At 39.7% G+C, this 21,942-nt stretch overlaps 5 protein-coding genes across 7 annotated transcripts; 2 read left to right on the forward strand and 3 right to left on the reverse strand.

Moving 5' to 3' along the window:
* Nucleotides 1–684: 684 nt before the first annotated feature.
* LOC110848248 (protein ALP1-like) lies at nucleotides 685–3,070 on the reverse strand. The gene is made up of 3 exons (XM_022095416.2): nucleotides 2,125–3,070; nucleotides 1,936–2,049; nucleotides 685–1,870 (listed from the first exon to the last, which is right to left on the reverse strand). Exon 3 carries the CDS (start codon nucleotides 1,778–1,780, stop codon nucleotides 980–982), a length of 801 nt encoding a protein of 266 aa, XP_021951108.1. The 5' UTR covers nucleotides 1,781–1,870; nucleotides 1,936–2,049; nucleotides 2,125–3,070; the 3' UTR covers nucleotides 685–979.
* A 2,210-nt stretch (nucleotides 3,071–5,280) lies between these two features.
* On the forward strand, nucleotides 5,281–6,855 carry LOC110848744. Of its 2 annotated transcripts, none has more exons than XM_022096038.2 (2): nucleotides 5,281–5,536; nucleotides 5,955–6,855. In XM_022096038.2, the coding sequence occupies exons 1-2, from the start codon at nucleotides 5,450–5,452 to the stop codon at nucleotides 6,456–6,458; spliced, it is 591 nt and encodes a 196-aa protein (XP_021951730.1). In that variant the 5' UTR covers nucleotides 5,281–5,449; the 3' UTR covers nucleotides 6,459–6,855. The 2 variants fall into 2 exon arrangements, with proteins under 2 accessions (XP_021951730.1, XP_021951731.1); XM_022096039.2 differs by having other exon boundaries at nucleotides 5,295–5,524.
* A 967-nt stretch (nucleotides 6,856–7,822) lies between these two features.
* On the forward strand, nucleotides 7,823–12,046 carry LOC110849270 (alpha-tocopherol transfer protein-like). Of its 2 annotated transcripts, none has more exons than XR_004834756.1 (5): nucleotides 7,823–8,086; nucleotides 8,562–8,662; nucleotides 9,162–9,651; nucleotides 10,026–10,330; nucleotides 11,202–12,046. XR_004834756.1 is itself a non-coding variant. In XM_022096669.2 (5 exons), the coding sequence occupies exons 1-5, from the start codon at nucleotides 7,996–7,998 to the stop codon at nucleotides 11,397–11,399; spliced, it is 861 nt and encodes a 286-aa protein (XP_021952361.1). In that variant the 5' UTR covers nucleotides 7,870–7,995; the 3' UTR covers nucleotides 11,400–12,046. The 2 variants fall into 2 exon arrangements, 1 of the variants encoding a protein (XP_021952361.1); XM_022096669.2 differs by having other exon boundaries at nucleotides 7,870–8,086; nucleotides 9,162–9,327.
* Nucleotides 12,047–14,632: 2,586 nt separating this feature from the next.
* On the reverse strand, nucleotides 14,633–17,298 carry LOC110848678 (ceramide synthase 2). Its single transcript, XM_022095946.2, has 7 exons — nucleotides 16,908–17,298; nucleotides 16,492–16,734; nucleotides 16,307–16,415; nucleotides 15,571–15,792; nucleotides 15,376–15,494; nucleotides 14,999–15,143; nucleotides 14,633–14,911 (listed from the first exon to the last, which is right to left on the reverse strand). Exons 1-7 carry the CDS (start codon nucleotides 17,075–17,077, stop codon nucleotides 14,852–14,854), a joined length of 1,068 nt encoding a protein of 355 aa, XP_021951638.1. The 5' UTR covers nucleotides 17,078–17,298; the 3' UTR covers nucleotides 14,633–14,851.
* Nucleotides 17,299–17,665: 367 nt separating this feature from the next.
* LOC118435179 lies at nucleotides 17,666–21,184 on the reverse strand. Its single transcript, XM_035850686.1, has 8 exons — nucleotides 20,970–21,184; nucleotides 20,596–20,790; nucleotides 20,411–20,523; nucleotides 20,206–20,340; nucleotides 19,630–19,882; nucleotides 19,407–19,564; nucleotides 18,081–18,185; nucleotides 17,666–18,003 (listed from the first exon to the last, which is right to left on the reverse strand). Exons 1-8 carry the CDS (start codon nucleotides 21,079–21,081, stop codon nucleotides 17,830–17,832), a joined length of 1,245 nt encoding a protein of 414 aa, XP_035706579.1. The 5' UTR covers nucleotides 21,082–21,184; the 3' UTR covers nucleotides 17,666–17,829.
* Between the last annotated feature and the right edge of the window lie 758 nt (nucleotides 21,185–21,942).

Genomic DNA, 21,942 nt, shown 5'->3' on the forward strand with positions numbered 1-21,942 from the left:
GCACACCCTTGAGAGTCGCGACTGAACGTTTTTCGTGGTCACACCCTTTAGAGTCGTGACGGAACGTTTTCCGTGGTCACACCCCTTAGAATCGTGACTGAACGTTTTTCGTTGTCACACAAGTTAGAATCGTAACGTGACGAACTCTATTATTAAACGTCGTGCTATACAACGTGCCAATCAAGTCCAGGCTCATTTGCTCTCTGTGAATGTAAACGTGTAACAATTATTCAGCAGACATTTGTATCGCTGACTAACTAAAATCGTTTTGCTTAGAGCCCGCATTGCGGGCTTAAGAGACTAGTAATATAATAAATTTACATAATGTTTAATACTATTATTATGCAATTCTTAGCGTAAGCTAGACGCTTTCGACACCGAACTTCTTCTGGGTCTTCTCGAGAAAAAAGAAGACGAATACGACACCTTTTGCAAAACGTTATCCCAAAAATTGAGGACGTTGGGGGAATCAGATAGGAAGTCATTTTTGGAAGTGCAGCACTCAATAAACGGTATCGTGCATGACGCCGAAATGAAATCTTTGCTGGCTGAGTAATGTTTTATTCGAAGTTGTGTTGTCGTTTGGGCTGGACACCAGCCCACTCTTTAAATAAAAATTTCTTGCCGTGACTGATGCTGAAGTGGTCAGTTTATTTATTTTCACCGTGACCGTTATAATTATAATTAAATATTCAGACCTAAATTAACTATTATTTATAAAACCGTCGTAAAATTAAATATTTTTATGCACAACATCACGGAGAAGAGGAAGATGGCGACCCATATCAGCAGAATCTTCACAACCACAGGAAGCATATGTACAATAATTAACGTTTGGTTTCAAATCCCCATGTTAAAAATCCGATGCGCTTTGTGGAAATAAGGGAACCACTGCATTTATTTAAAATACCGACAATTATGGCGAAAATACATCAACCTCAAAATAATACGTATAATTACAATAAAATCAAATATTGTGTTAAATTATGCTCATATTTTGCCAACTAACTGAGCCTTCCCCATTAAAAAAATTACAAAATTCGTCTCGAACTTGTGAACCTGATAAAATTCCACCACTAATCTCTTGTTGCGATAAATCTTGAAAAGCCTGATTTTCATTATGTGGTCCATCGGCAGCAATCTCCATCATCTCATTTTTCGATATCAGGAAATTGTGGAGAATAACTGCGGCCCGCACAATTAGTTTGACTAATTCGATATCAGCCTGGATAGGGACATGAAATATTCTCCATCTTGCCGAAAGGATGCCAAAACTGTTTTCCACGGTCATCCTTGCTCTGCTCATGCGATAATTAAAAATTCTTTGATTTGCTGGTAGAAATTTTCCAGGGTAGGGTTTCATGAGATTCGGTTTGAGGGAGAAAGCATCATCACTTAGGATTACATGGGGCAGGAGTTTTTCGCCAACCGCTTTAGGAGGGGGAAGCCCAAGCGTTCCGCTCTCGAACGACGCTCCTAAAGGTGATCTGGCAAAGACACCACCGTCCGATTGGCTTCCACTCGACCCAATGTCAACAGCAGTAAATTGGTAGTCAGGTCCAACAATGGCGAGCAAGACAATTGAATAAAAGTTCTTGTAGTTATAATTATTCGAACCGGAAAACGCGGGTGCTCTTATTCGCACATGTTTCCCATCCATTGCCCCACATGCGTTGGGATAATTCCACTTGGCGTTGAATCCGGACTCGTTCTTAATCCAATCTTCCATTGTTGGCTTCTTTAAATAGATAGGGCCTAGCTTGTCACAAATTTCAGTCATGACGTCCCTCAGAATAACAGAAATTGCTTGGGGCGATATACGATTTAAGCAAAGGATAGAGCTATCTGTGAACTTCCAGTTCCCAAATATCTGCAAATGATAAATATCATGAATATGAGCGAATTTTTATTTACATGCTTTAATTAGATGGTCACCTGAGAGTAATGGCAAGCTTCTCATGAGCGGTAATGGGGCGACGATGGTTATTACAACTTTTAATTCCGGATTCAATGTGGTTATAAATTTCGTCGTAGCTCTCAACGTTCATGCTGCATAAATAAATTTACAAAATAATAATGATTACTAAAATAACTCATAACTTATTTACAAAATTTATTTCTTACCGGAAGTACCGCCGGCGGTACTCCGGATCGCTCCTCAACTCATTAGCCAGGTGGCTTTCCCCCTGGACTGCACGGTTTTCAAATATGCTCCTTATATATTCCGTGCGGGGTTGGCGTTTCAGTCGACGACGTATCCGACGGAGGAGTATAATTTTGAGAAGGAGATCTCGATTGACTCCAGACATTTTTACGTATGAAAGCGATTAAAAATGTAAGAGGAAAATAAGCTGGTGAAATAATGATGAGTTATTTTTCGAATGTTGATGATATCATGATAGAGTATGGATCACACGATAAGAAATGTAGCTTTGTTAGATAGATAGCTCAACTCGCCTCAACTTGGTGCGGTGCACGGGCCTTTCCAACACTTAGCACCAGAGCACGTCCACACAGAAAACTGTGCATAATAATACAACAAATGATCTGAATGAAAATCTTTCATTGTATGGGGTATAATTTATTCAAAATTACGATATATAGTCAAATTAATCAACCGATTTCAATTTTGTTCTCAATAAAAATAGTTTATAAAATTCAAGGTATAAAACAATCACAGGGACTCCTCTCCGATAGGGAAATGTGATACACCAAAATGAAGGGTTCTTCATACTGGTCAGGAATATATAAAATAACTTATTAAGGCCGGCAAACGTATATTAAGGTCATAAAAAAGGTCAGAGGTTAAAATTTGTATTCTATTTTTGGACGTTTTAGAGAATTTTAAGACCTTGTCTTACTTCCCCCAGGCGGGAAATTTTTGGGGTATTGTAAGATTTGTTGTTTTTCTTGTAGAATAGCGAATATAAATGTTTTTATGTAAGGCTGTAAATTTTTGGAGCACAAATTAATACTAATTATTAATTATTAGGGTAAAGTTATAATGTTCCATATTGTGGTAGCTAGGTAGGATTGCTAGCTAGTAAAGATATTTAGGATGGCTAGGTAGGATTGCTAGCTAGGATTGCTACATAGGATGGCTAGCTAGGATGGCTAGCTAGGATTGCTAGCTAGGATGGCTAGCTAGGATGGCTAGCTAGGATGGCTAGCTAGGATTGCTACCTAGGATTGCTACCTAGGATGGCTAGCTAGGATGGCTAGCTAGGATTGCTAGCTAGGATGGCTAGCTAGGATGGCTAGCTAGGATGGCTAGCTAGGATTGCTACCTAGGATGGCTAGCTAAGATTCTAGGATTGCTAGTTAGGATGGCTCCCTAGCACTGTGAGAAGCTAACAAAATGATCGACATTCAACATTCGTTAAAAGCTAGAAATCTTACATTACCCCCCAAAAAATTTATGAGTTTAAGTATTTATACATACAGGTACATATGAATTTGCATATATGCTTAATATGCATTAAACATGAGCAAATTTGAAGCAGTTAATCATTGGTCAAAATAGTGGTCATTTTTGAAACCTCTGTCCCAAATACTGTCTAAGCCAGTAAACAAAAATGCGAAAAAAGCAATTGCCCCGACTAGTATTGGAACCCACGACCCCGAAATGGGATAAAACGAATTTAAGCGTGCTCAAAATGTGTTATTCGTACATTTCAGAGCCACCACCGCGAGCTGAGCTATCTATCCATATATAACTGATCGTGTGAGTATGGATGTGATCAAAATTATGAACGCGGCACGGCAACAGCAAATCATGACGAAATCATGAACAAATCATGGACTATGGATACAGCTGAAGATATTTTATCGCGTTTTTCGCATGGAAACAGTGCAGTGGCCGCGGAAGGGTGCGGACAGAACAATGTCCCCACGTTATTCGATGTCCGAATCATCTGTCCATGTTATATAAACCCTGCCCTCCCCTGTCCTACAATATTAATGCCCCCACAGCTTCCGCGGCCACTGATTGGTGAGGGAGGACTATGCAAATCCTGATAATGTATATACCACTTTGAGGAAAGCAGATATAATAATAAATGAATTTAATTTATTACCCACCCATTCTTAGAAGTACCAAACGGTATTCATGCATGTGAAGTAACACCTTGAAGTAATGCATATATTAGCTCAGGAGTAGAAGGTCACTACTTGTCGGGCCCCGATTTCGATCTCCTTTGGATACGTTGTAGTACTACATGAGTCTAGAAAAAGTGAAGGAGGGTTAGACTCCATGAGCCCATTTACGCCCGCCACACCCCCTCAAAGGCGCCCAAACCCCCAGAGTTGCCGCACTAAAATCCTCGCCAAAAATCGAGTTTTGGTCAGATTTTCAAGAAATTTACATTTTTGTGATCCCAGATAGTTGCTCTATCATATCCAATAGCAAACTCAACTTTTTTGAAATTTCGAATTTTTTCAATACATACCCTTGGTCAGAAAATCTTCGAAAATATTGAAAATTTCAAAAAAGTTGAGTCTGCTATTGGATATGATAGAGCAACTATCTGGGATCACAAAAATGTAAATTTCTTGAAAATCTGACCAAAACTCGATTTTTGGCGAGGATTTTAGTGCGGCAACTCTGGGGGTTTGGGCGCCTTTGAGGGGGTGTGGCGGGCGTAAATGGGCTCATGGAGTCTAACCCTCCTTCACTTTTTCTAGACTCATGTAGTACTACAACATATCCAAAGGAGATCGAAATCGGGGCCCGACAAGTAGTGACCTTCTACTCCTCAGTAATAAAGTTTTACCAGTTCGGTAGCAAATTTTTACGGAACCGGTATAGATAATTTTAATGCCAGAGAAATCAATTTGTACTCCGTGGCTACATACATATACCAAATTTCCAATAAGTGAAGCCCGCAATAATAAGATGTCTGTCACTGTCAGAAAATTTGAAACATGCAGATACGAAATTCCGTTAGTGAAGTTGTTGTTCAGGTAGTTGTCGTCGTTTTTGGCGTTTTAAAGAACAATTGGATGTCAATATTGTGATCTGTATTGCATGCGAAATCTACATATCTGCATAATTCATAAGTAGCAAACAACTTAAGTCGTCTCCATTAACCTCGTGCCATGATCTGAATTAATTTTTTTAATTTCTAGTAACGTCACGTACTATACAACATGGAAAATAAGACGGAATTTACCGAATCAAATTCTCAGAAAAGTGCAATTTATTTATGTAGTTTATTTCTACAGGCGGACCGGAGAAAGGCAAATGAATGAGGAAAAACACCCAGTAAATAAATTGGGGCTGTCAATTAAAAAATCAACTTGTACGAAATTCAGTCAGTTACGTCAATGTGAATGCAGATAAAAGAAGAGGTGTTCTTGCAAAATTTGGATAAACCCTTCTCCAATTTCACACTAAATGAACTAGGATTTGATTGCATAAAATTCCGAAAAGCTGTAAACAAGATTAACCATGGTTCGTGTGGGAACGCTCGTCTTAGGCATTATTCTGCTCCACCTCTCTATCACCGTTGTATTTGGACAGGAAGTAAGGATCAAGGTGGAATTACTCCGTCATAAATTATTAATCTCACTCTACCCCTATTCAATAACTTTGAAATGATATAATGACCTCAATTTCATGAATTTTTGAGATAAATGCAAATTTTCATAGAAAAACCTGCCTGCACTACAAAACCTTAACTTTAAAACAGTTTACTTATTCCCCGTTTTTTATTACAACAAATTTCCTCTCAAATACGTAAACTAATTTCTTAAAGGTTCAAACTTTATAGTACCAAAAATTAACTTTGCATTAAACTATTAAAATTTGCATTTATCTCAAAACTCATGAAATTGATGAATTCAGGTACGATGGATTCCAGAGACTTTTCTTCTAGTGTCTTTTCTTCTACGCAATTTTGAATAAATCCTAGTTCTTCAAATTTCAAATTTTCTAAACTTTTTTTTATTTATAGGACGGTGAAAAAGAACGAAGACGCCTACCACCACCCCCACCACCACCTTCCTCCCCTGAGTCTTCCGATTCTTTGGGGGACTTTACTCGCAATTTCGCCTCAAAACATGGCGAAAAGGTGGCGCTCACAGTATTCCAGGAGGGCAATATCGAAGCCAGGATACCTCTGTATATAAAGGACCTTTCCCGTCGGAATAGAACCCAAGCCAAGGAAACCGCACAAATCTACGCCGACCTGCAAGAACAACTTTCCGTTGACGAAAAGGCGAACGAAGCCTGGACCGTGGTCACGCGGGGGAAGGCGGGAAGTATGGGGGACGTGATTGACGCAGCATATAGGCTCGACGCCAGCCTGGGCGAGGGAAATGGGACGGCGGAAAGTACTGGAATGGTTTCCGGAAGGCAAAGACGAGGTTTCTGGCGTTGGTTAAGGAGAAACTGGAGAACCATTGTTCGCGTCATTATTGCCGTTGTGCAAGCTGTCCAGAATGGGAATAGAGGATAATAATTAATTCCTCCTTAATAGTTGCGGGTTTTGGATCGCCGATCGGGTGCCTCCTCAACTTAAAAAGATAAGCATAGCAAATAATAAGTAAAAATTAAATATTATTTTTTCATCGGAGAAAAAAAAATCTAAATTCTAATCTCCAAATTTTGAGAACCTAAGAATTATCGATTTTTGAACGAAATCAAATCTTACTTTTGTAAAAATCCCACGGTGATGAACAGGTTTCAAAATCGTCATTTGAATACATCTGTAGAAGAAGGGAAAGTTGAGACACAAATTCGAAACCCGCATATAATGTCACCTTAAGTACCAATGATTTGTGTAGTTTTGCAAAAACTTATTCAGCAATAAATTAAGGTTTGGAAATTTAATAAAATTTAATCTCCGAAATTTTTATTTAAAAAATCTACTTCATATTATCATTGGAAACACATTCCCGATCAGAAAAGCTGACTGCAAAGGAGTCGAACATCCCCTAACCTAAAGGAGCAAGTCTTACACTTAATTTTAAAAAATCAAGAAATTGTGAAAAACTTAAAATAAATTTAAAGATAATTAGAGTAATCCTGGAGGTGGAAATATATACGTACACAAGTTGCATCGGTTTTCATAATACACAGCCGCATACCCGTCTAAATGTTCAAAAAGTCTCGGTGACAATTTATTACCCATCGGTAATAACTGCCCGTTTGCATACATACATACATCATGTTTCGCCTTCATACATACCTATTTGTATTATCGAAGTGGACAACGTAACCCTGCTTGATGTAGTCCGTTGGTGCAGATTATCTGCTGTACCGATAATGCATTCATTCAAGGCTCCATAAGCTTAAACATGGAACACACATGTCTGTCTGGCTATATGTACATATAATTAATTACTACAGAGTTGCTTAACACATATATTGAGAAATTTGCACAATATACAAAGCTTACATACATGCAAAAATGGACAGAAGGTTAGCATCAAAAAACATGTGCAATCTTAGTAAATAAACCGTAGCAAACGAACTGTAGCAATAGGGTGAAACCAGTAATTCCCAAAAAATTATGTGACCACACCCCCAGACCTCGAGGTGGGGGGGGAGTGGTTCAATTGACCACAAAAGTTGATAGGATCCTCCCCTGGGGTCAGATGTATGATGCCGCAAATCGTTCTCGATTTTCTTGATCCGTTAACCTGCTGACGGACAAACGGACGGACAAGGTCTTGGCATAAAGTAGCTACAACTACTTAATGATCATCAATCATGTACTGAGATAATTATGCAATAATCTAAATACTCACATACTTAGGTGCATTAAAATGTCAATACGGTGCAATGTCACTTATGTCAATGTATCTGATTTCCCACTTGACTTCTTGATGAGATATGCACTTATCTACCGTAGCTAAATTTGGACACTTGTCACTTGAACTCTTCATAACGTAGTTAAGTTAGTGGTTATCAAGTCAGTCAGTATGTAATACATGCAGACTCTGCATGCCAAAAGTATTTAGAAAGAGTTTCCTCCTTCCTTCGCGAGCAAAATGGAAATTTGTGAAGAAATCGGAGAACTATTTTGTGCTGAGGATGAAAAAGAAAAAACATGCTTACGTCTCACGTACAAATTGATTAACGGTAAGCGTGCAACAAGTACTTAAATGGTTATTTTATATCGTTAGTGTTAATTAATGTACATAGCTAATCGTCAAAATCAGCACATTTCAAATTATTTCTTGTTCGCTCTGGGAATTTATTTTAAAATTCTGTACGGCAAATTCAGAGTTAATTGATGGAATGGCGGTGAGTTTTTTAATCTACTTTCGACGAGTCCCAATTTTTCTGAAGGCTTCTTAACCTTGAGATCTGCTCTTTTAAAAAGTGTCAAAATCTGGAGTGTATATTTTTATAAAATTTGCAACGACCTGCTCTATAAATTTTTCGTCCATAATTTTAAAATAGATAAATTTCCAGAGGTGAGAAATGATTAAAAATGCGCTGATTTTAACGATTCATCGTGTCAGAGTCCTACATTCGTTAAGAAAAATTTACATATAAATATGTCATTGTTCAAAATTCAAGTATTTACGTATTTTGAAATTAAAATGTATAGATAACAAGGATTTGCAGCCCATGAGAAAATTTTGGACAAATAAGCTCGCACTGATAGCGATTCGCTCGTTTGGATGCGATGCTCATAAAGTGATTCGCGTGGTATTAGGAATTTTTGTTCTTTGCAATTTAACGTTCTCTTGTATACGGGTTTTGAGTTTGAATTTATGTGTCTCTACTTTCCCTTCTTCCATGTATTCAAATTGTGGTTTTGAAACATTTCCGTGCGGCTTTTAAAAAGTCAACATTTTGTATGCATCCAAAAATCGATAATTATTATTTGTAGATTTGAAAATTAGGAGCTTAGAATTTTGATTTATTTCTTTCATAAGAAAATATAAATAAATAGATACAAAATAAGAAATTAAATATTTTCTCATGGAAGAAAGCAAGCAAAATTCTAACCTCCTAACTCCGTAAAGGTGAAAATTATCGATAATTAGATGCATTAAAATCTTTATTTTGTAAAAACACAAGGAGATGAACACGTTGCACAATCACCATTTAAATACATGGAAGAAGGGAAAGTTGAGACACAAATTCAAATTTAAAACCTACATGCAATGAACCCTTAACACGGTGTCGTTTAACTAATATGTAGATGAAACGCCTCCTACACAGTTGCACCATGTCGTATCCTGACCTTTTTGCCTTGATAAACTATTCTAAACTTCAGCCAGTTTTGGACAAGAACATTTTTCAGATTATTAACACCGGTGGGAACGAGGGGTGTAACAAGTCTCCAGGAATGCTTGTCCTTAGGATTAGTAAGGCACATTTATTATTCATCAATTTGCACTAAAGAACTTTAAATTTACATATTTATCCATAAGTAGTTATGCGTGGGTTTTATTTATGGTGCAAGCACGTGCAATTGAAACCGGGGGAAAGTTTTCTGTCTCTTTGGATTTTCTCGAGATTTTGAAAGTTTCCTAGTATTTTCGAGCATTTTTCGGAAATGTTGAACATTTGCAGGAATTTTTTAAATATTTTGATGCTCCGTTTCTAACGGCTGTGGGAATTTTGCGGGATTTTCTTTTCCTCCCCTTTTCCGGAAATAAAGAAGAAATCAATCGAACCCACGGAGTTATGTATGAATAAGTGACGAGACCATTTTCAGAATTATTTGAAATCAATGTGTTATTTCCTGCAAGAAAGTAGTTTCTTGCGACTACATATTTTAACCTGCAAGAAATGCATGACACAGAAACGATGCCCTGACGCTATTCCTTCACACGGCGCGTGGCTAGATGGCGTATATTTCGTCCAGTTTTTTGCATCTCGCATTTCTTGCTGAAAGAGCCGCAACAAAGTGTTTATTTTACAGCGCGCCTTATGAAGTGCAGCGGCGGGGCGTCGTTTCTTGCGCTTTGAGTTTCTTGCAGGGTAAAATAGCTGCAAGAGACTACTTTATTGCACCCTAAAAAGTGCACCTCATTTATTCGCAACTCTTTTTTACGCACAGATCGTTGGAATCCCAACGAAGTCTCGCTCGATGAATTAATTGCCGTTGGAGTTCTCTACGCTTATACGGTCATCAAGGATTCCGCAGCGATACAGAGGAACGGCGGGGTGCTTATCATAGATGCGGATGGATTTAATTTTAATCACGTTAAAGTCTTATCGTTTGACACGGTTAAAAAGATGAACTGCTTGCTAAACACGTTGCCAATTAAATTTGTTGGTTCTGTAATTATAAACAGCCCAAAAGTGGTGGAACAATTGTTTAACATTTTCAAATACGTGTTACGAGCGAAGAATAGGAAATTGGTGAGTTAACAAAGTTAATAATTAGTTTTTTTGAGGGCCTGGATGACTCAACGTCAGAATGGACACATTTTCAATAATTTGTCAGCTCTGGGAATGTATTTTAAAATTCTGGGGGACAAATTTGTACGCACATTGGAACCTTTTTTCAAGTTATACTGGGATTGTGTAGCGAGTTATGGCAAAAAATCGAGCCAGAAATTAGGAATCACATGACACTTATCTTTCCGTGGAATGGCCCCTTTCAAGAAAAATATTGGGGGCAACGCAGGAGAAAATTTGCGAACTTTGCCCCCCAATATTTTTCTTGAAAAGGGGCCGTCCATAAATTAAATAACGCAAAAATTGCGATATTTTCTAGACCCCGCCTTTACCATGTGTAACATATGCACGATATCATTAGACCCTTTGACCCCCCCCCATCTCACGTTATGTAATTTATGAACGGCCCCACAGGGGCCATTCAACGGAAAGATGAGTGTCATGTAATTCCTAATTTTTTGCTTGATTTTTTGATATAACTCGTTAAAAAATCCAGGAGTAGCTTGAAAAAAGTTTCCATTGTCAGTCAGTTAGAATTGATTAAAAATTAAGTTGATTGAGTCAATTGAGTTGATTAATGGAATGGGTGTAGGTTTTGTAAGCCGATGAGTCTTAATTTTTCTGAAGCCTACTTAAACTTGAGATCTCATCCTTCAAAGACTATAAAAATCTGGAAATTCTTGACGTAGAATAATTTGTTTTACGTCCAGAATTTCCAAATAAATTCCCAGAGCGGAGAAATGAAAGTGAAAATGTGCTAATTTGACGATTTTGTTCATGAATCAACTTGAATGTACATAAATAAATAAATATATCTTTACCTGACTTATAGATTCATGTCGTCCATAAGAATTTAAAGCCGCTACATGACATGCTTCCGGCTCCAGATTCGCTACCAAGATGTTTTGGAGGAAAGGTTGATGACGAGATTGGACTTTTACATGGGGTCGAGGAATTTATGGGGGACGATACAACGTTGTCACGTTTAGTGGAAGGTGTGCAAAATGAGTACAAAATGCGGTACAAGTGACCAAATTGTTGTGCAAATTCCATACTTGTTGGCACAAATTGTTTGCAAAATTTTGATTTTTTACACCCTTAATTGGACCTCGGTGGTATTCCCTTCAAAATTCCACGTTCTGAGAACAATTGGCTGACAACTTCTGGTCACAATGGGACCTACATATCTACTAATTTTAAGGACGCAGGGCTGTATGTAAATTGAATATGATGCGGAATCTCGCATAAAATATAACTACCATTTTGTAGAAACATTTCGATGGGATAATTTAAAACAATTTATAAAATTTTAGACATGGTCGTTAAGAATATTATATTTTAATAGTTAGGTACGTACTTTTCTTTCAAACGAATTTATTAAATCTGCCGTGTCACCGGAAAGAATAAATTTTAGAAATGTGATGAATAATAAATTGCTCTCCATTTATGAATACTGACAAGGGAACCTTTACAGGTGCTGGTATTATCTGCGATAGAGGGTCAAATTTCATTCACTTTTTGAAATTTTTTTGACATGACGAAGCATGATTTTGAAATAGAAGTTGCTTCCTAATAAGTTTTATTTTGTGCTAATTTTGGTGGGGACATCGTTTCGAAGTTCGAACTGCACGTGGGCAGGTTCCCTTGTCAGTAGCTTTAAATATATATCAAACTTTATATACTTATTTAAATGATTTGAGCATCTCATGATATTATCGATCTCTCATAATGAGATCGATATCCAAACTTTTTTTGAACGGAACCTTTTTTTACCTATACATACATATCCTTTCAGGTAAGCCATACACGTCGGAATTTACATACAAACAGTGGCCGCGGAAGCCGTGGGGACATCTGGGGACGTTAACATTGTAGGATAGGGGGAGGCAGGGGTTTATATAACATGGGCAAATGATGGGGACATCGAATACCGTGGGGACGTTGTCCCTCTGTCCACGCCCACGCTTCCGCGGCCACTGGACCATTTATTTCCACGAGTTCATAATTGATTAAATCAAGCTAAGTATATACGTAAATAGATATTGAATATTTGACTTGCGAAGGTCGAAAAATGCTTCGTTTAAGACTCGGATTTATTAAATACCAAGAAAACTGAAGGTCCTGAAACGATGCTGGACGACGTCGCGCTCTACCTAATTCGGCGCGGCGTTACCGCGACGCAACGCGCCTCCCTTTATACTGCATATTGTTTTCAGTGGGATTCAAAAAATAAGCGGGTCATTGCGTTAAAGTCGGGTTATCATTACGGACTTTTTCAGCTGGCTTGCTTGTACTGCACAATTGTCGTGCTTCCCGCTCTAGCGATTAGAAGTTATCAGCTGTACAAGACCCAACCAGCTGTAGAAACTAAGATCACGGTGTGCACGACGTACATTGCGACATTTTTAGTGGTGACATTCCTCCAATATTGTAGAATTCTGGGACGCCGGAGGGGACCCAAGCGGTTCATCAAATGTTATGAGGGGTTGATGCGCATGGAGAAACGTTTAACGGGTTAGTCTCATTTATCAAAATCATCAGATTTTGAATCATTTCTCGCCTTTGGGAATTTATTTTAAAATTCTGGACGACCAATTTGTAGGCAGTGAGTTGATTGATGGAATGGCGTGAGTTTTTTGAGCGAGTTTTTCTGAAGGCTTCTTAAACCCCTTCAAAAAGTGTCAAAATCTGGAGTGTAAATTTTTAAACAATTGGCAACAACCTGCTCTAAAAATTTTTGCATAAATTCCCAGAGCCGGTAAATGATTAAAAATGTGCTGAGTTTGATGGGTTTAGAGTCTTCCAGAATTTTAAAATAAATCTCTGGAGCGGAAATTTCATTAGAAATGTACCGATTTTGACCATTTTGGCGACGAGTCATTATTCCTTATTTCAGGACTAATCCCAGAGATGAATTTCGACCGTGGGGACGACACCGACCGCGCCATTGCGACGATGTCCTTCTATCCAAAGCTCTTCTACTACTGTCTCGACTACATCATCCCCTTGCTACTTCTGCCCCTCGTATTTTCCTTCAACGCCCCCTTCTACACCTTACTTCGAGCCATTTATAACTTTGAACCGTACGGACGCCTCTTCTCCTGGATGATTTTACTCATGTCCGGAACGTTCACGTGGTTCGCGGGAAATCTCGGGATATCCACGATTGGCCTTTGCATCCTAATTGTGGGCTATTCAATCTCCTGCTTGTACGTGTGGACCCTTTTCCTCATCCCGTTTTACGGGCGCCTCCGCGTTTCTCAATTGCGCGCGGGAATCTCGTTCGAAACGGCGCTTCGAATGTATAATAGTCTTCGAATAATGACCGTCATTCAGGCCGCGCTGACGCGGGATTTTTTAAATCCGTGCCTCCACCATGCGCACGCGGTGCTATTCTCGACCCTAGCGCTGTTTTATTTAATTGTTGAGTTTATGCGGAAAAAGAGGCCGGATCTGTTTCTTGTCGCGGTTTGCGTGGTAATTTTGGGCTTTTGTGTGTTCATTGAGTTTTACGCGATTTGTTTGATTGCGCGGATAGCGCGTGGGGCGAAACTTTTTATCGCGAGGATGACACGGGACAGTGGAAGGAATCGGTACAAGAGGAAGGTTGTGGGAGCTCTGTTGCCAAATACGGTCAAGTTGGAGTTGTTGGTTTCTCTGGATTCGATCCGGAATGGGGTCGAGATGAGGTATTTTTTACGGTATGTGAGCAGAGTGACGGAAAATACGTTGACGTTGATATTAGCGAGTAAATAACCAAATTTTAGCGAGCTTGGCAAAAATTTCGCCAAGTTTGGCGGGCCAGAGGTTGACGCCGCTGGTTTCATTTTACGCATCGATAAATCTAATTTCCTAAGCCTTCAATGGTGGGACGCCGCCGAAAATTCATCAAAATTGGCACCGCAAAATTGGTCGGCGTCGACGTCTGAGCAAAAATATCTGTGCATCGAGATATCTGTATCTGTACAAATATTGGTTCAATACATAACTTATTGGAAAAGCTGACCATTTCACTTTCACGTGATTATTTATCTGCATTAAGGATTCGTCATCAGTCATCACCCTTACTATACAGCCTGTTAAACAATATAATTATTAATTGTGTAAATGACATTAAGGATTCGTCATCACCCTTACTACAACTTGCTAAACAATATAATCATTAATTGTGTAAATGATTCACGTTAAACTGCATGACGGAAGGCTGCAATTAATCTGCACCTGACTTGTAAGTATTGTAATATTTGAGTTTGTGAGCTTAAATTCTGATGTGAAAAGTATTTATTGTGTATCAACAACACAATTGAATTATGCATTGTGTTTAAACAACATAATTAAAGATAAGTGATAATATTTGTATAATATATGGCTGGCAAATGTGTGTAATACAGAATGATAAGACTTTTATACTACTAATATTATGCAAAAGATGAGTAAAAAGATCTTCAAGATATGGATAATTCCACAACCCCATAAATCTATCTATCCGTCTTCCTCGCTCTCGGCCATGGACGATTCACTCGAACTTCTCGTATCCGTCACCTATTTTCAATAAAGTTTAATCACATTAGCATTATTATTACTTATCCGCAAGGAATTAGGGCGGAAATCAGAAATATGTATGCAAACCTCGCCGGAAGCGAGAGCCTTTCGAATGACTTTGAAAATGAAGTAGGTCCAGAACACGTGCAGACCGATGAGGAAGGCAACCATCCCGTTGAATACGTAGTAGGCAGGAAACATTGGAATAATTTTGGGTGCTTCAATCATTGAACTAGGGAAGACGAATCTCATATAAATTTCAACTTTTCAATATAGGACTTGATGACTCATCACCAAAACCGTGAAAATCAGAACATTTTTTATCATTTCTCGGCTCTGGGAATTTATTTCAAAATTCAGAATTTTAAAATAAATTCCCAGAGGCGAGAAATGAGTAGAAATGTGTTGATTTTGGTGATAAATCATCGAGTTCTACGTTAAATGTCAAATATGTATCCACATACCTGTGGGCAATGTAAAATGGAAAAATCCAAAGTCTCGTGATAATCCAGACGATGGCAAAAAGTGAAAACGTGACGTCTGCAAATGTCTTCTTTTTGACGTAGGTTCCCATTTTGGCGGCCTAGAATTAATTGATCGTAAAATCTGTATTATAATACTTCTAAACCGATGCAGAAATATCGGAATAAAAATCGAACCTCTAAAAATATGTCGGACGTGTCGTGCAGCAGGAGGATGATGCACGCCATTCGAGTCAAGTTGACAAACCAGCCAAGTGCCATGAGCGTTAAGGTGACCACGTGATGAGCGAACATTTCCCAGAAATCTTTTCTCTTAACGTCCATCGATATCGTGATGAGGAGACTCCAGTACATACTGAACTCGAACAAATAGTAGGCCTTAAGGTCGAAGGGAATGCTCTGAGAAAAACAATCAATTATTATGTACAAATAAGCAAGGTACAGATATTCTTAAACTCGTATCACACATGTGCATACATACTTTTAGTACTACTAAATTAGTAGTACTCACGTCAAAATCGTACAAACCAGTAAATTTTTAATCATTTCTCCGCTCTGGGAATTTATTTAAAATTCTGGACAACAAATTTATACAGCAGGTGGTTGCCAATTAAAAAAAATTACACTCCAGATTTTTACAGGAGGATTTTTACTTTTTGCAGGAGATCTCGAGTTTAAGAAGCCTTCAGAAAAATTGAGACTTATCGAAACTGGCTTAAAAAATGTCACCTTGATTCTAAGGCCATTCTATTAATCAATTTACTGGCTACAAATTTGTCGTCCAGAATTTTAAATAAATTCGTGGAACCGAAAAATAATGAAAAACCTGTTGATTTTGACGATTTTAGTGATATGTAAGTCATCGAGTCCTACACGTTTTATCATTTAGCAAATAAATATTAAAATTACATACGTGATGCGGAAAATTGTACCAACACTTTGAAAAATCCCAGAAATACGGTTTTTCCCATAATGTGCATAATCCGACTAGAACCGAAAAGACGTAACAAGTACATCGCCACCTGGAATTAATTAAATCTTTGTTAATAAAATTAACTAAACTAATTAAAAATTCTATTTAACCGATAAAATTCATACCCGCTTTCACTAAATTTCGTAAAATTTGAAGCCCTATCCAATCTACTCCTTTTTCGAAACCATCTCTCGATCTGTCTAACTTTCAAATCCGTTCTTTTCGCCAACGCTTCAATGTCCTGGTGCGACAACTGTCCTCTCCCCTTCGTCTTGTAAGCCGTTTCAAGTATTGGATTATCCTCCGGCGCTGACAGGGCGGAGTGCGCTTTTAATCCGAATGATTGGCCCAACGGATTAAAAATCAGTCTGCAAGATTTCCACGAGAATCTTTATTTATATGTATGAGTATGCAGATAAGCAGGGGGGACATTGTCCACAACAGCAAAATCTTGTCCTGTCCAGTCAAATTATGTATAACCTCCACCATTATTTTTCTGTCCAATAAATAAATACTTTAGATAAACAGCTTAAATACTGACCTCTCCACCAGATATCGAATCGCGATAAGAACAAGTGCATAGAGAACGGTGTAATACACGTCGGCCGGGTCTGGATAACTGATTTCGTCAGTGGATCGCAAATCCGTCCACTTCATGCCAGGCGGAAGCCAGAATTCTGGATTCCAAAACCAATCCAGGAATTGTCCCATATTTTTGTGGAAGATTTTATTATTTTCAAACAATTAACTTAACTAACTACGGTTGTAACTACTTGTACGTGGAAGTTGTCTAGTGTGCAATTTATGACACTAACTACGAAGAATTAATTAAGTTTACGGTTTAATTTTGAGAGGAATTAAACAAAAATTATTGTAAAAAATAAAGGCGTGCTCTCCAGCTCCAGTCCAGCTGACGAGGGGAACTTATATAAATATTGGCTCGGCCCAGACGGGTATTTATGTACACAAAGTAAAACCGCAGAAAAAACGCATGCATGAAAGTTGAGAGCTTTTATGCATACTACATATTATCAGAGGGCGGATATATATTTACGAAAACTTGTGGAAATATGTGTATTTGTATTTGAGGAAAAAAGGGAACAGATATTTACTAAATGTATGCAAAAAAAATTAAATAAAAATTTTTGCGGATTTTCTTTATGAATATGAATATGCTCTGAATTTTTTGGTAGTCGGATTTTGATTGAACAAAAAATTGTCGCCTCGTGATGACGGACGGTAGAATCATTATTGTTTAGTAAGTTTTGCTATATTTTTCTTACAAGAAATACAGGATAGAGAAGTATTTTTAGTTTTGAGCACTTATGTAAATTGTTCACTGATATCGACTATTCAATCGAAGCCTAAATTTTATAAGAGTTCGGAGCGTGTTTTTTTTTCATTTTCGACACATTTCGTGGAGTCAGTTTGACTTCGAAGTAATTTTTGGGCGATAAGATGAGTTAACACGTGTACGCCTCGCGGATATCGTTAGCAGGCCCGCTGTGTGTGCAGGACATGAATCCGAGCCCCTTCTTCCGTGGGGAATACTTCAGCATGAAAGTGCAGATCGTGACGGTGCACGTCAGTGCCACAGCGATGTACGCCGTCAGCATGTAAATCCGGGGGAAACGACCCTGCCATTCAAGTTGCCGTAATTTTGATTCAGATTAAATTTTAAAATGCTAAATTTTTATATATTTATTTCTCTCACGGGCGCGTCGAATCGTTCCTTTTCGTATAAAACGGGAATGGGCGAAAAGAGGATGAGACGACGTTGCGTCAGCTTCATTTCTTTGTCACTGCGACATTGCAAGAGCTGAAATTTAGAGAATATGACGAAACAATTAATGACATCATCTCATTTGATTGACAATGGAGGTCTCCCAGCGTATGCTCTCCAATTTTGATCAAACCAGTGTCAATTGATGACAAGGTTAATATGTATGAAATTTGAAAACGACACGATTTCCCAATGGGCACGTTTGGCAGAGATATTTGCATCCCAAGACGTGGAGTAAATTTTGAAAGATTTGTTAATTTTACAGCGCCTTGGGTTGCAAATATCTCCGCCAAACGTGCTCATTGGGAGATCGCCCGAGGGAAGATTAGTCTCAATTAGAGATGTGCATAGGGCAGGGTATACCCTAAGAAAACCCTACCCTGCCGTACCCTATAGGGCTTTGGGCGGGCGGGCTTTTATTACCCATAGTTTTTTAGGGTAGGGTAGGGTAGGGCTTTTTGAGGTAGGGTATAGGGCCGACCGGGCTTTTTTATGTGCACATAAATATGCTGTAGGGCAGGGTAGGGCTTTTCCGTTTTACTGTAACGAAATCAGTCATCGCGTAGGACATGAGAAATGAGACACGGGACTTGAATTAAAATCTTGTCATCTTTCTACTGTATCAATTCACTTGTTTCACAAGTAATATATATTATTCTGCGAAAAGTTGCCAAAAAGACTGCGTTACATTCTACAGATATTATGTTCGACAACAGAAGCACGAGCCATAACAAGACGATCCGGTGGAACCGTATCGAAATTAACTTATATAACATTACTAGATCGTTTTTGGAGCTTGAATATCATTATTAATTTTTCCTAATCTTAAATATTGGACTCATTGTATAATATATTAATATTATTAGTTCAATTAAACAATTAACATAAACAATTACGGATATGGCCCGGGCCCGAAGCCCTATAGGGTAGGGTAGGGCTTTTATTGGTGAAGAAAATCTAGGGTAGGGCTAGGGCGGGCTTTATTTTTCCAGGGTAGGGCAGGCCCGGTTTTCGATTTTACCCTACCCAATAGGGTAGGGTAGGGCAGGGCTGGGCCAAGTAGGGTGTAGGGTAGGGCGGGCAATGAAAAATGCCTGCCCTGCACATCTCTAGTCTCAATAAATCAATCAATCAATCATTGAGAGATCGTGTCTTTCGCAAATTTCGTCCTAATAAAAGTCCTCAATTGACACCAGTTTGCTCAAAGTCGGTCAGCATATGTTGGGAGACAACCTCTACTGCGAATTGTGCTCATACCGTCATCACGACGTGCATCGCAATATCGAAGAGGATCCAAAACGTTACAATGAGGAAGACTGCCTCCTTATTCAGATGTCCAAAGAAAGAAAGGATCGAAAAGTCTTGGTAGGCCGCGGGTGAACCGGGAATCGCGTTCGCCGTCAGCATGCACGCCACTACAGAGGTCACAAAACATTTCAATCTGGTGACCTGACCTTGGATGACCTTGCTATTCACTTACGACCCAGCCAGTAGAACAAGAACCCCATGACGCCATGCATAATAATTGTTACTGCCCGAAATTCTCTCTTCATTGGTCGTATTCCCCCCAGGACGAAGAGCAGGATCGAAATTACGACCGACATCCAACCCATGATGCGATGCGCCAGCCCTGAGCGGCTCAAACTGACCCCTAAAATCGCCCTGCTCCCCACTTGACGAATCAATCCGACGATGGAGAGAAGCACCGTGACCAAGGAGAGGGAAAGGTGGACCTGTAAATAAATCACATTTCACATACCTAATCGCACCTGAATAATAAGCCGTGTGCCCATAAGTGTTTCGTTTCTTGCGGGTGTAAAAATATGCGGAAATGCGAAACACATTCCCGAATTTTTGCATTTCCACATGCGAAAATGCTAGAAATATGCGGAATTTAGCGACGCGCCGTACTTGGTTGCGCCTTGCATTTCTTGCAGATCAAAATATCTACAAGACACCAATTTCTTCCCGTTAATTGCTGCCCCCCAAATAAAGATTAACAATGGAGCGCGGCTGAAACTCAATTTGAAAATCCCAGCTTAAACGTGTCACTCACAAAGTACCAGACGTGATGCAGAAAAATCCGATTGTTCATAAAGGTCTCCTTGAAATACCGCGTCATGAAAAAGCTCACCGGCGTCACGAACATGACGATGATCGTCATAAAAATCCCGTGAATTAACCTCGAATCCTGCCGTCATAATTAAGTAATTTGCATGAAAAATTAGCACATGCAACAACCGAAGTCGTCAAGTGCTTACCCAAATGAAGAGCGTGAACGGATCCTCCGCCGCCAACATGCCCCTTTTGTACGCATTGCTCAGCTTGTAACGCTCTTTCCGACGCTTCAGTATGCCAATCTCCTCCACTGACACTACAAAATCAGAAGCCAATAATAATAACCGTTCTTCATTGTTGGGTCAAAGGTTAACCTGATATTTCTCACGATTTGGTGCCAAAGTTAACGGTCTCGGGACGAGGAGAGGACATTCGAACCCAGCCTTACGCATTTCTTCTTGCAGCCGACAAAGTATCTCGTTCTTTTCCAACCCGTTATTCACATACTTATCGTGCCAAGTGGACCTATTCCCCACGTTCTGCTGACGACGCACAGTTTTGACAACCCGCCCCAGCGCGGGATCTAACAGATAAACAAAATACGTGCTTATGTTCCCCTTTGCGGACTTTGAATTTGAATTTTTGTGTGTCTTTCATGCGTGCAAATGGCGATTTTGAAACCAATGTTGAGACTCAAAAATTCACATGCGATGGAATTAGGTATATTGTGAAAATATATGCTTTATTTTATTCCCCACTCACCCAACGTCCTGCCTCTCTCGTACTCTCGGAAATACAGGTCACAAAGGGGGGGACCATCCTCACGCCTTCCATAACCCATTGGAACCCAAAGACTGGGCCTGCACCGCCCCATAATGGGGGGGGAGTAAGCCGGTAATAGGAGTTGGTGAAATTTTATATAGATGAACAATCCACCCACCCGTCTTTACATGCTCCCACTCCCTGAAGTAATAGACGTGGAGGAACGTTGCCTGCACATTAGTATTTAGTACATTGTTCACTTCGTGGTCTGGATGTTGGGCTTGGACGTTGACACAGGTCGCGTCGTAGTAGGGGTGCGGGTAGTGGTTGATACCCTCGCCCGATATACTGTAGATGCTGCACCGACCCACCCCATTTCCCCAAGGACTGTAACCAGGATTTCGATCATCCGCCCGCTCCCGCCACGTTTCCCAGTCGAACTCATTAAGGACACGTTGTACGGCGGAGTGGTAGTGGGAATGCGACATTAGAAGGGTGGGATCCCTCCCGCGGGGATATTCGTACCAGTCGTCCCACAATTTCCAGTCGGAGGGAACCAATGGTGGGCGTGGGCCTTTATAAAAGACGTCTTGAGGGTCTCTCGTGACACCGTTAGAATAGGTCCAGGTGCGTCGCCCGCCAAAAGCTTGACGGATTGAGTCGTTTCGGGTGGAATATTCGGTCGCGTTGGTGTACCACGGGGGGTGCAGGTCGGACAGGTCGGTGCGGGAGGGGGCAGGGTAGATGAACTTGATGGCGCCGCCGAAAGTCGAATCTGCCGTGGCGTTGGGATTGAGGACCAAGTCGGCACCGGTGGTGATGGAGGCGCGGTGCTTGGTTTTTGTCCCGGGCCAGGTGAAGTTTGCTGAGTTGGGGTTCATGATCCATTCGCCTTGCAGGGAGGCGTTGCAGGTCACGTTTTCAACACCTCGGGGGACAGGGTCCGCGTTTTCGTAGAATATCGGTCCATGCA

This window comes from Folsomia candida, unplaced genomic scaffold, assembly GCF_002217175.1.
Source record: "Folsomia candida strain VU population unplaced genomic scaffold, ASM221717v1 Fcan01_Sc004, whole genome shotgun sequence".
Taxonomy (NCBI): domain Eukaryota; kingdom Metazoa; phylum Arthropoda; class Collembola; order Entomobryomorpha; family Isotomidae; genus Folsomia; species Folsomia candida.

What these genes read in the sequence shown, in the direction of transcription:
- LOC110848678 (XM_022095946.2), bottom strand. Translation starts at nt 17,077, where the DNA reads ATGGGACAATTCCTGGATTGGTTTTGGAATCCAGAATTCTGGCTTCCG. An exon ending in ATTCGATATCTGGTGGAGAG is followed by an intron (nt 16,735 to 16,907) that starts GTCAGTATTTAA and finishes GAAATCTTGCAG; the next exon opens with ACTGATTTTTAATCCGTTGG. An exon ending in ACGAAATTTAGTGAAAGCGG is followed by an intron (nt 16,416 to 16,491) that starts GTATGAATTTTA and finishes AATTAATTCCAG; the next exon opens with GTGGCGATGTACTTGTTACG.
- LOC118435179 (XM_035850686.1), bottom strand. Translation starts at nt 21,081, where the DNA reads ATGGGGCGGTGCAGGCCCAGTCTTTGGGTTCCAATGGGTTATGGAAGG. An exon ending in CGTTCACGCTCTTCATTTGG is followed by an intron (nt 20,341 to 20,410) that starts GTAAGCACTTGA and finishes TTATGACGGCAG; the next exon opens with GATTCGAGGTTAATTCACGG. An exon ending in TGCATCACGTCTGGTACTTT is followed by an intron (nt 19,883 to 20,205) that starts GTGAGTGACACG and finishes ATTTATTTACAG; the next exon opens with GTCCACCTTTCCCTCTCCTT.
- LOC110848744 (XM_022096038.2), top strand. Translation starts at nt 5,450, where the DNA reads ATGGTTCGTGTGGGAACGCTCGTCTTAGGCATTATTCTGCTCCACCTC. An exon ending in GACAGGAAGTAAGGATCAAG is followed by an intron (nt 5,537 to 5,954) that starts GTGGAATTACTC and finishes TTTTATTTATAG; the next exon opens with GACGGTGAAAAAGAACGAAG.
- LOC110848248 (XM_022095416.2), bottom strand. Translation starts at nt 1,780, where the DNA reads ATGACTGAAATTTGTGACAAGCTAGGCCCTATCTATTTAAAGAAGCCA.
- LOC110849270 (XM_022096669.2), top strand. Translation starts at nt 7,996, where the DNA reads ATGGAAATTTGTGAAGAAATCGGAGAACTATTTTGTGCTGAGGATGAA. An exon ending in CACGTACAAATTGATTAACG is followed by an intron (nt 8,087 to 8,561) that starts GTAAGCGTGCAA and finishes TAAAATGTATAG; the next exon opens with ATAACAAGGATTTGCAGCCC. An exon ending in GAGCGAAGAATAGGAAATTG is followed by an intron (nt 10,331 to 11,201) that starts GTGAGTTAACAA and finishes CCTGACTTATAG; the next exon opens with ATTCATGTCGTCCATAAGAA.